We start from the raw sequence: 13,243 nt of genomic DNA, 5'->3' as shown, positions 1-13,243 counted from the left end.
TCACATGCTCATTTGTCAATATTTCTAAGGACTGAATCCCCTAACATGCTACCTGGTTGACAGTTTAGTCTCCTGGAGAGAACTTCTCAATGCATTAGGCATGAATCAACCTCCTCTCCTTCTGCCAGAAGATGGGTCTCATCTGTCCCTCCACTCAACCTCAGTCTCCACTCATGATCGACTTCCTCACCTGGAGTACCATGACAGAAGTGTGTCTGCTCCAGCATCTCTGTAAATAACTATATGTGCTGTCTTCCTCTACTCTTCCAGTTCATCAACTCTGACCTCAAGCTGCTGTTCTTGGACCTTGAGATGCATGAGCTGCTTGCATCAGGAACATACACATGCCACCTGGCTACAAGGTGAATAGTCACACATGTAAGTAATCTAACATTTGCTCTTACACAGAGTTTGGATTGCTTAAGAGGCCCATGGAAGTATTCATTTTTAACAGGTGTTTGTCAAGGGAGGGGGCCAGCTGAAAATACATTCCTAAGGACTGATTTTTAAATATGCGGAACCTACTTACAGCAAGTTATAGTGTGCATGGAGGCTCTCCACCAAATCAAAACTCAGAGCAACTGAGTTAATCTTCAATAGCATCTGTTGCTCTGCTAAATATTTTTTCCACTTCTTCTCTTAGTTCAGCATCCCAGTTTAAATCCTCATTTCTTTTGCCCCATAAAAATTAGACTTTCTTTCCAGCGGTCTCTTCACTTTGGACATGAAGACAATTATAAACAAGAACCTGTTCTGCCACCCCCTTTTTTCCTGTTACATTTTAATACAATGCTCAACCATCAGCAGCAGCACTGACTGAACACCCAGATGGCCTAAGACAGTCAGAAAAAAAAAAAAACAATGAATAGCCAAGTTCTGTGTTACAGGAACAGAAAATCAAGAAGTTCCATTTATTTAATAAATTAGCCAGGAAAGACAGATCACAGGAAATGAGAGTGTGGAAGGAAATTACTCAATTTCTCAGTATCGATGAGAAAAAGCTGAGAGAGAAGAAGCCATTTTTAAACATGTTATTTTTTTAAATGGTATAATAGAAGGGGGGGGATCTGATTTACAATGCATTAATTACTCTTATGCCTTATGTACTATAAAGTCTAATAATTTATCAGAATACAGTGTACAGAACTATATTTATTTATACAAGACATTTTGTTTATGGCTGGAGGGGGGACAATATAGTGAAAGTTAGAGATAACATAGAAGAAATATTTTAGCTATTAAAATCTCTACACATACATTGCTACCAATGCATCTCTTATATATGCTACCCACTATGGTTGAAAGATAGATATGCAGTGATTAACAACATCTTAATTAGATATGGAAAATTTGTTCATTAAAAATGGACTCATCTAGAGCACAGTTTTGAAATCATACTTGTGCAGCTGTAATATTTAAGAGTCCAACCCTACAAGCACGCAAACAGACACATTTGAGTTCAATGGGAACAATCACATACATAAACTTAAGCACATGGCTAGTATTTGTCAAATGAAACATGGTATGCTAAAGGATATACTGTATAAATATTAATGAAATGATTTTGAACATAGAATATGTAAAAAAAGAAAAAACATGGCTCTAAAATGGGAATGGATCTCTGATGCCCTCTGCTGTCCTATTGTTGTCACTACTAAAACACTAGCAAGCATTAATATCAGAATCAAATCATTTCTGAGGATTCACTTCAAAACTTAAAGTAGGCTAATTTAATTACCTGATACTCCAATTTGACAGGTTACTGTTAGGTATGAGAATTTAATTATTATTAGTGCTCACATATGAGGTATCAGAATTTAGCCTCTGTTAAATTTTAATTTTCTTCATTATAGGCAATAACTTGAGCAGGTGACTTTCCCATCCATTCTATGACAAATTCATAGGGGCAAAGCTTATCCCCTTCCTGTGTTTGACTCCAGTAACAAACAAATGCACATGAAACAAGTCCAGCCCAAGCCTTCTCTTCAGGCTTTACCCCTAAAGTTCCTCCTTGAGAGTTACTTAGCTACCCTCTAGAGTCCCTCTGCCTCAGACCCAAGATAGCTTTGTCAGGGAGCCTAGTTTTGAAGTTTGCTTTCTCCCTTTTTATTCCATCCAGCTAGAGGGTCTCTTCAGCCTGATATTGCTGGCAAGTATTGCAGGGTGGCCAGCTTCAGCCCAGCAAGAGGAGTTGTATGGGCTTTGTTTACCCCACTATAGATATGTAAAACTAATTATTCTTCCAAAATTTCAAATAATAAAAACCAAAATATAGTTGAAAAGGTTTACATTTAAATAACAGGGGGGAAGGGGAATCTAACACCACACAGGGTCAATGCTCACGACTAAATATGGGACATTTATCAAGAACACATGTAACCTTACTATTATCCTCACTACAGTTTAATAAAATTTATACAAACATTTGCTTGGGATATAGGTTTTATTTTATTTGCCCTCAAATGCTAAAATGACTGTTTAAAACAGCCAATTTCAAAATATTAGCCTCTATAATATAATAATATATGGAGATATACCTATCTCATAGAACTGGAAGGGACCCCGAAAGGTCATCGAGTCCAGCCCCCTGCCTTCACTAGCAGGACCTAGTACTGATTTTTGCCCCAGATTCCTAAGTGGCCCCCTCCAGGATTGAACTCACAACCCTGGGTTTAGCAGGCCAATGCTCAAACCACTCTAAACAGATTTCTCTTGTTGATAATAGTATTAAAATCTAAATATAAAATCAAAATCAGAATTCAAAAACATAGAAATGCTTCCAGCTTATGCAATAATTTTAACCTGAAACTTAAAGAGCAAAAACTGATTATCATATATTGACACTGAATTCCTTTGTTTTTTCCTTAAATGGTTAGGTTATTTGCCTATTTCTTTCTTTTTTTTGGGGGGGGGGGGGGGGAAGGTTACAGTCTCCATAGACTAGACTAATGTATAAACTCATGATGGAGCACTGATAATGTAACATCCGTACAATTTACTTAAACTTCACTCTAAAATCTAAATCTTCACTGAAAGCTCCAGTTAGCAGGGTTGTCATTCAAGCATTTATTTATCACTCACATTGATAAATAGCCCATTATTATACTATCTGGGTAATATTTACATAAACTATAAATTTTGTGTTTCTAAATGCATACACAAATCCATGCAATTGATCAACATGTGCCTTACTAATGGTTAATGAAATTACTTTAATGAGTTTCTTTTATTTACTGAACATATGTAAACATAGGAAAAAAGTGTTGTTAAAATGTTTTAAATATTAACTCTGTCAGTTACTTGTATTTGTAGAAAAAGCAAATCCATTAAAGTGTTCTTGTGTTAGACTTCATTAAAATCTTTCTCCCTTATTATTTTCAGCAATGAGATTATTCAGCTCCACATATATCCTCTCATTCTTCTTCTGTAAGCCTCATATGTATATTTTATTAACATTATTTCCTGTTTTCCCACAATGCACCATTATAAAATCAAACTTCAGCCACATCATAATGAAGGAATTTTTCAGGAAAGTCAATCTACTACAACGGACATGAAAAAATATGGATCAATGCAGCTTCTATGCTGTAACTTTAGCGGACACACACACACACACACACACACACACACACCACAAAAGAGAAAGACTTCTTTATATTGGCTAAAGATCATACAGTAGGCACTGACCCAGCTCAATTGCCAATTATTGAAAGGGACACAGCTGATACAATATATTTGGATTTTAGTATTAATAATCTGGATTTTGTATTGTTTCACAAAATCTTATTATTCAAAAAAAATTCAAATCAACTTGGAAAAGAGCATGGTAAACTATAAACAAATAGTGATAAATACCAATATCAAATTGGGGATCAATATCTAGAGGAGTAGCAGAGGGATCAGTGTTGGCTTGGTATTATTAAGCATCTTTATTACCTATCTGGGACAGAAAGTAAACAGTATCTTCACTGAATACCTTTGTGCTTGCTAAGTCTAAAGAAAAAGAATAAACATCATGGTGGGAATTGTGATGACTGAAAGATATTGAAAAGGATATTAAAACATTTAAAAACATTTAAAACTATTAAGAGACAAGAAAAGGAAATCCACTACCATAGTGCAAGCGGTCATGAAATGGGAATTTTCTGTAACATTTTTATGAATGATATGCATGGTAGCAACTTACTTGAGTGGGAGCAAAAAGATGCTCTGACGGAAGAATGGTAGACATGAGGTGTTTATGTTACCATCTGGGATGGTATGACTGGTAAAGTTCTGGCTGAAACTGACTCGTATCAATGGAGGATCCAGAAAGACAATGGGAACACTGAACAACTGACAAGGGGAAACTCCAGCAGGCAGAACATTTAAACTCAGCAGGAGTCTGCTGGAGGATGACAATGGACTAAGAGGTGACAGGAGGCTAGGAGAGAAATAGGAGCTCAACAGGAACTTACAGACAAAGGGACAGAAAGAGAGAGAGTAACAAAGGTACACCTCTACCCAGATATAACGCGCCCCGATATAACACGAATTCGGATATAATGCGGTAAAGCAGCGCTCCGGGGGGGGGGGGGGGGCTGCGCTCCCGAGGACAGCGTTATATCGGGGTAGAGGTGTAGTTCCTTCAACAGCATGGCTCAAGGGAGCCCTGGCTTGGCCAGTAAGACTACATCTTAACCTTTGCTTCTCTGTGCTAACCTAAGGACTTCCTTATGCTGTGTCCCAGTTAACCAATAAACCTACACTGTTTTCAGAAAGGCCATCTGGCATCATTGCAAATACTTGTTACGCTGTACTGATCCCTGAAGAAGGCAAAAAGTCTCTGACCAAGAGTCTATCTCAGTTGGACTTCCTGGGCAGAGCTCACGGTGTGAAATAGGAGTGATGGAGCCCAGAACCTCAGTCTTGGAGGCAGTATGGCGGCCTAAAGGAAGAGTGGGACTTCTCGGAGGTCTAAAGGGGTTCCTCCAAGTGCCTGTTTAAAAGTTGGGGCATAGCACAGATCTTGTGGGTCCATGACACAAGCACGAGTAACATATAAATGCATACAGAAATATACATTGAGGCGTTTATATTTTTCTCTCCTATCATCAGCGTGATGTGAACATACATTCAGATGTATGTAAAAATATGAGTAGAAACTGATCATCTGTCTGAATAATTAGTCTGCAGACTGGAAGGCAAATCCTATGACAGAGTACAGCTAAGCTAGCTCATGCTGCTAGATGTAATGGTCATTACAGATTAGGTTCAGAGTAGGAATTTAAGTCTGCAGTAGAATTTCTTAATATAAGAAAGGCTGACTCTCAAAAAGGCATCCTAGTGTCACCTTCACAAGGCATTCTCCAAAATTCAAAGGACAGGCTTGAAACGAGCAAGAAGCCATGTTATATATTATAAAATAATGATAGTTTGAGTTGGTGCATCTAATAGTACATAAAACCCAGTTTATTCATCATTTTATTCATTTAAAACTCACTTAATATTTTTCCCCACTTAGTTTCTACAATAGCCAAGCATGCTGCAGACTGCCAGCTCATTCGTTCAGAACACATTTCTTTGATAACTTCACATCAACTCTTCTCTCTCACTATGGCATTTTTTCTTAATTACTGTTACACAGTGTTGCTAACATTTCTTTTTTAACCTTGCTGTTTAAGTAAATCAATGCCTTATACTCCAAAGTTTAATAAAATCCCACAAGCTGACCCCAGTAAGCTAGTTCTGGTGGGACTGATGGATTATTAAAGCAGTGCATGCTTGAAGTAGGGCAGTGGTAGCTATTTCATGGCCCTAAAGGCTCTAAAATGTGTCTAATGAGGGTAACTAAGTTAAGAAGAAAATGCATATTCAATTATAATTGAAAACATGTTCCTTGAGCTCCACCCTGAAATTTTTGAACTGAAGCGTTTGAAACAGTCCTGTCACTAAAGGAAGGAGATACGGGGCTCCACCTCCCCAACTGTCTGCCAACTTCCTGCAGCACCATGAACAGCTCTGATGTAAGCCAGCATCACTCCAGACAGCCACTATCCTATCCTTGCTGCAGTTGCTCAGTACTGCCCCCATTTGCAGCCTGCTGCATCACAGGGGAGGAGGGAGAGAATAGCTCTTGCTGCTTCATTGCTTTCTTCCCTGCCAGGCTGTGTTAGGCCCAGAAAGAGCAAAATAAGAGCTCAGCTGGCTCTACATAAGCCTACTAAATAGCTAAACTATTGATTATAGCCCCTTGACCTTTCTGAAATAATATATTCAGCCCACAGGCTGAACAGGTTAAACACCACTAGAGAAAGGGATCACTCACACTAAGAGCCAGTGTTATCCAGTAAGTCTGGATGCTGCACGATATAAAAGGAAAAATTAAGCAAGGTCAACTAACTGGTTCCTTTTACACTCCCTGTACCCTGCCACAATTGGTGAGTATCCATTAACTGAGGCCAGGTCTGCAGTCATGTGGACATAATGGTCGTGCAGCAGAGTTAGGTGTAGATCACTTGTAGCACCGCTTGGACTCTGTAGAGGAGTTTTATCTCCAGAGTCTCACTGGGAGGTCTTGTTGCCACCTTCCTCCTCCCCTTACTTACATGTCACAAGCCAGGGAGGGAGTAAGAGGGGCTTTCAAGAGAACATGCATTCAGCAGACTTACTATCAATTTCACTGGCTCATGTAGTCAGTGGCTTCTTCAGGAGATCAGGTTTGTAAGTGGTTACTAAAAAAAAAAGGGGGGGGGGGGGGAAGGGAGAGATTTTTGGTAGGACCATCCAGGATCCCAGGAAAGGCTCTGGATGTTGGAAGGGGCATTCCCAATTTTCAAGGTTATATGATAAGCTTAATTGAGGACAATGGAGTAAAGATGTAGAGGGATATCAGGAAACACCCACCTGAAAAATCAAAACATCTGTGTGTTTTCCACTGTGTGTGTGCACATGTTTGTGTATGTTCCTGTGTATGTGTCTGTATCTATATAAACATGTACCTCCACCCCAAGATACAGGGGTTTGAAAATTTGCCAAAATAAACTAGACTTGCGTCCTACCATAAACAATAGGCAAAATCTATAAAGATAGCATCTACATTTAAAAAAATTGAATGGGGCTCTAATAGTTTGACATCAGACGAAATCTTGGGCCCTAATGATCTTACTGTATCTAATGCTACTATTTAGATATGCCATTTCATGTTATGTTCTACTATGTTTTCTGTTGAAACCAATTGTTACTTGTGTTTATTAAATCAAACTGAGAGGAAGTTTCACGTTTGCAGAGCTCCATACTTTTACCACAGCACTCTAAATTTCTCTTAAAACTATCAGCGCTGTACGTGTACTCAGACTTCCAAAGGGAGTTAAAACTGTTTTGAAATTAAAAGACCCTGTACCACTAAAGATTCCCAGCCACCCAGGTTCAATAAAGTCTGTGTTGAAAGCCAGAGCATGCCTGATGTGTATGTGTTCTCCTGTACTGCAAAGAAAATGTGATTGATTTTTCAAAGTACAGTCTATGTGAGCACCACAATTAAGACAATTACAATAATTCAAATACTGTATTCTGAAGTAAAAAAAAAAATAGCAAAATGTATAAAACAAAAGCACACTGGATTTTGGTGCTCTGAATTTTCAAAGATTTATCGTCATCATCAAATGCATGACAGTAGTAAATTACCATACCCATGACATTAAATATTCTGGATTTACATTTCCTAACAAAAACACTGAAGGTAAAAGAATGAATGCTTCATTTGCCACACTATGTGCACATTTCCCAACAGAAAAAAAATATATTATGCAACCCTCCACTTTAATCTTTCAGTTATTTTTCTGAACCTCTCTTGCCATAGTCCGGAAGCTGAAGTCATCAAGAAGGTGTCTCTTTGCTAAGATTTCTCTCAAAGAGACCCGCAATCTCTACACAGAAGAGTGGTGAAAGAAATCCCTAATGAGTGGAGAGTGGCAAGAGAAATCCCCAATGATTCTGTCAGCATACATTTTTCATAAAGTGATTATCCCCCAGCAGCCTTTAGCTTCTTAGACTCCTTCTCCCCCCATCCCCCTTCTATAATTGTTTTCCTTGTAGACTAGGCAACAATTATCATTGCTGCAGGACTGAATATGTTCACAAGCTATACATAAACACTAGTTTCATATCAGGGGCTTTTATCACTAATTGCACTATAAAATGTGCTATTAAAACTGAGATAAACAAGATTGTAAAGAAAAAGAAAAAAAAATCACATAATGGGCCATGACCACTTACAAGAAGTGTTTCATAAATGTCACAGTAAAACTTATTTTTCAAAATTTTAGTCATAATATATCTTTTCCCTCCCTACTCTCTTTTCAGATGGGATAGGGAAATGGTTCTGAATTTAAATACGTACTATTATATATAAATTAACTGAAAAATAGAATGCATTTCTATCAAGTCTGTTCTTGGTGTACTCAACTGTTAATGCATCTTAACAGACATTCTGAGATTTACAAATCATTTACAGTGTTGACATCTATTGTGCATTGCACAGTATTTAATAAAAAGGACAAAAGAATTATACTAAGTTTCAATCTACGTTATAAATATAAATTACACTAGTTACCTTATGAAGAAATTCCATAAATCTCAAAATGCCAATACGGCAGGCACAGAAAAAAAATAGCATATGAAAATCCTCTCACTCAGTTGCAATATTCAAGTGAAAATGCAAGTTATTAAGTCAATTATAAAATACAGGTACTACAAAGTATAGTTAAAATGTACAATTGACATGTTTCAGTGTGACCGATATTTTAAACCTCAAACACATCAACTGAAAAATAAACCGGTTTCTAAACTATATAACAAGTACTCTAAGCATTTGCTTCATACTTTATATAGAACAATCCTACCAAAGTGTAACTCATAGCACACTTTTAAAAGCAGTGGAATTTACCCATATTGTTTTAGAGAAAAAACATATTGTAACCTGTCACTTAAGCAGCTGCAGATACAAGAACAGTTAATCAATGTATATTAAAATGAATCTCTAAACTATAAGAGCCACTCAAATACTTCTTCTAATGAAGTATTAAAAGATTCGAGTTTGGATTCCCATAAACAGATGTCATTTTAATTAATTTGCTTCAAATTTTAAAACAATGTGTATTTTTTGTCTTTATTTTGGTTTATATTTAACTCTGGATAAATATTCTTTATGTTAGAAGCTACAGAAAGTTCTAATCAACTTCAATTCATTTTAATAGCCTCAAAGGACATCTCTTTTTTGGGCCTGACCTAAAGCCAACTGAATTCAGTGAGAGTCTTTCCATTAACTTTAAAGGCTGTTGGATCGGGCCCTTTGAGATTAAAATGATTAAGATTTTCTACATAGGTTCAGTTATGGCAAACAAAACAAACACGTTCCAGCTATTGCATTAAAAACAAACAAAAACCTTACTTTGTCAGATGCTTCGGAAGCCAGAAGGTTAGTAGCAAGAGTCTGTAGTTTCTGATGGGCCACATTTTTTAGAGCAGCAAGGCTACGTCTAGTCATAGCCTGTTTTAGATTGACGGCTGAGTGACTAAGGGAATCTACTGCAGCTGGAACTGCCTCATCACAAGCATTCAAGATCTCGACTGCCGTTATCCCCATCACACAACGATCCAGTGCACCTTGAAACATAATGTGAATAATGAAATGCATTATTTTAGTACAGGCAATTCAAAAATGTCAAAAGCATGTGTTAAGCAGTCACTTATTCTGCAGTATTTTCTGTAATGCCTAAGACTACCACTTATTATTCATGTTACTCGCGTGGTTAGGAGCCCTAGCCATGTAGCAGGACCCCAGTGTGTGAGGAGCCACACAAGAACATGGTCCCTGCCTCCAAAGAGCTTACAATCTAAGTATAAGACAAGAGACAACAAATGGCTATAGCAGGGGTCGGCAACCTACGGCACGCGAGCCGATTTTGAGTGGCACGCAGCTCCCTGCCGCGGTCCCGGTCCCCAGCCCCACTCAGCCCCCCCGCTCTCCCCTGCGGGGGCAGGAGGCAGAAGCTTGGTTCTGTGGCAGCCAAGCTTCCTGCCTCCCCCGCTTCTTCCCCCAGCGTGGTGCTTTCCTGCCTCTCCTCCTCTCCTTCCCTGCGCCAATCAGCTGATGGCCCTAGCGAGGGGGAGGGGGAAGAGCGGCAGCGTGCACACAGCTCCGTAGAGGACGCAGAGAAAGGTAGGGACGGAGCCTGGGGGAAAGGGGTGGAACAGGGCATATCCCTTCCAGCCCCCTGCCCTGAGCCGCTCAGGGCAGGGGGCTGGGAGCACCCCCACGAGCCGAGCACCCCAGCCTTCTGCCCTGCCCCCACACACCCCCCAGCCCTCTGCCCTGCACCCCCCATACCCCGACACACACCCGGCCTTCTGCCCTGCACCCCCCACAGCCCTCTGACCTGACCCTTGAACCCCCCACACACCCAGCCTTCTGTCCTGCACCCCCCACACACCCCAGCCCTCTGCCCTGACCCTTGAACCCCCCCACACACCCAGCCTTCTGCCCTGCACCCCCCACACACACTCCCAGCCCTCTGCCCTGACCCTTGAACCCCCCCACACACCCAGCCTTCTGCCCTGCACCCCCCCACACTCCCAGCCCTCTGCCCTGACCCTTGAACCCCCCACACACCCAGCCTTCTGCCCTACACCCCCCCACACACCCCAGCCCTCTGCCCTGATCCCTGAACCCCCCACACACCCAGCCTTCTGCCCTACACCCCCCCACACACCCCAGCCCTCTGCCCTGATCCCTGAACCCCCCCCCCCCCCACACACACACACACACACCAGCCTTCTGCCCTGACCCCTGAAACACCCCCCTACCCTCCAGGTCTGGGGTCCCGGCCGCAGGCCCTGCTCAGCCCGCTGCTGGCCTAGGTGAACAGAACCCCAGGCTGGCAGTGAGCTGAGCAGGCTGGTGGCGTAAGATATCAGCATTTTAATTTAATTTTAAATGACGCTTCTTAAACATTTTGAAAACCTTGTTTACTTTACATACAATAGTTTAGTTATATAATATAGACTTACAGAAAGAGACCTTCTAAAAACATTAAAATGTATTACCGGCACGCGAAACCTTAAATTAGAGTGAATAAATGCACACCACTTCTGAAAGGTTGCCTACCCCTGGGCTATAGAAAGATGAGGGAGTACAGGAAACCATGAGGCCACTAGTCAACACACTTGGCACAGGTACCATCGCAACAGCAACCAAACTACTCTCTCCTTTGCCCCAGTGATAAATTATAAAACTCTGAAAACTGCCATTTGCACATGCTCAGTAGAGCTTTTAAGAGGCTTGCTGCTAAAGTCTCTGATCATTCCATCTACACTGAGCATGCTCCACAGCCTCACAGAGCTCTGGCTCCAGACAGGGCACAGCAGCAGCCGCCATCTCGCTATTTTATGGGCAGTCGTGCTGGCCTGGAAGCAAGGAAACCAGAAGTTCTAATCTCAGCAACTTCACTTACCAGTATTAATAATTCTGTGCATTTCACTGAATTTATTACTGACAAGTCCTCAACACTAACTTGTGAAGGAGGCAAGTATTCCACAATATTTTGCAGATCGGATAACAGAGGGTGCACTAGGTCCATTCTGGCAATAGATGTCTGAGTCTACTATATTAGAGACAAGTCGCATTCATTCTAAAAAGCAGTGCGGCTGTGAATGTATGAATAAGACACAGGTTCTCATTCTGTGGTTTGCACCTCCCCCAGGGGAGGAGGGGTTCCAATAGATTTTTAGAGGCTCATCAACAGGTTTTGAACCCAGGACCTTTCAATCCACAGCACAAGCTCTACCACTTGAGATAAAGGAGTACTAATAGCAGAAGTAGTATGTTATCCTCTGTGTAGGCTAGCCACTAGAAGGGGGCACAACATATGCTAGCCAGTGGTTTACACATATATTAACTAGCTCACAGTGGAATGTTGGATGCCTGGATTGTTAGGTTCTACTCCCAGCTCTGGAGATCAGTAGTATCTAGTTATTACTTGATAATACAGCTGTGTACACAGATTTGGCACATTCATTTTAAAAAACAAAGTTATGTGCTCAAAAGTTAATAAGTGCCAGAATCAAGGTTGCTTGAGAAACACTAATTCAGCTCCTTGTGAGTATGAATGATGATACAGTCTTGCCCAACATCACATAGGAAGTCTGGCAGAGCTGGGGATAGAACCCAGCTCTCTTGGGTTGCAATCCAGTGTCTCAGGAGGGTCTGAATTAATGTTTCCCAAGCAACTTTAATCCTGGCATTTCCTAACTTTTGAGCATTTGTGTTTGCAATCTTTAGTTTCATTAAACAGGATGTAATTTTATATATGTGCATATAGGCGTGTCCACACACACACCCTCAATGCAAAACTATACTTCAAGATGTTTCAATGGGAGATGCTGGGTACTCATAGCTTTTGAAAAAAATATCATGTCACTTTATCCATATCTCTGGCTTTAGCCATCCATTTTTTAATATGTTGGCCACTATGCCTTCTCTAGAAAGTTGCTGGTACTTGCATTCTTTCTGGGCCAGTACCATAATGAGATGCTGCTATATAAGTAACTAAAGACTTTATATTTGAAGTTTTTAAAGGCAAAGTTTTTTAAAGAATATAAAAAACATAACTGAATATGCCCTTTATGTCATGACTTGTCCTCAAAAGAGAATAATGTACCAGCAGCCTGTCAAAGTACAAAGGGTAAAAGTCTTTAACCACAGCGGTGGGACTAGATTAAAAAAGTGACTTCAAAACTGGAGCTTTGAAATATTTATTAGGACCAATAGTACATTTCATGTTTTTAAAGACATTTAAGATGTTCTTTGAAGTCCTTTTCAGATTTGACATTACGAGGAGTCCCAATTTATAGGAAAAAATGTTTCCAGTTCTTTTCCCCAGTACCTTCCTAGTGATACATTCAAGCCGATCTCATAGGATATTAATTTCACCCAGTTACTCCTGTACTGAACTTGGAATATTGGAACAACGGGTGCTGGGATATTTGCACAGTAGAACATTGTTATGACAGAAATGGTTGACTGGTATATGATCTGGTATATGACTGATCTTTTAGCCACTTTTTTCCTGTCTTTTGACAGTGGCCAATGCCAGGTGCTTCAGAGGGAATGAACAGAACAGGTAATCATAAAGTGATCCATCCCATCACCCATTCTCAGCTTCTGGTAAACAGAAGCGAGGGACACTTCAAAGCATGGTTTTGC

General features: G+C 40.3%; 1 protein-coding gene across 2 annotated transcripts in view; it reads right to left on the bottom strand.

Moving 5' to 3' along the window:
- WDR7 (WD repeat domain 7) overlaps nucleotides 1-13,243 on the bottom strand; it is a 329,543-nt gene that overhangs the window by 267,951 nt on the left and 48,349 nt on the right. For both annotated transcript variants that reach the window (XM_065406020.1, XM_065406019.1), the window contains exon 13: nucleotides 9,431-9,645. In XM_065406020.1, the coding sequence (XP_065262092.1) occupies nucleotides 9,431-9,645 (215 nt within the window). The remainder of the gene's footprint in view (nucleotides 1-9,430; nucleotides 9,646-13,243) is intronic.

This window comes from Emys orbicularis, chromosome 6, assembly GCF_028017835.1.
Source record: "Emys orbicularis isolate rEmyOrb1 chromosome 6, rEmyOrb1.hap1, whole genome shotgun sequence".
Taxonomy (NCBI): domain Eukaryota; kingdom Metazoa; phylum Chordata; order Testudines; family Emydidae; genus Emys; species Emys orbicularis.
Note: the sequence above shows the minus strand (reverse complement) of the source record. Positions and strands in the feature narration are given on the sequence as shown.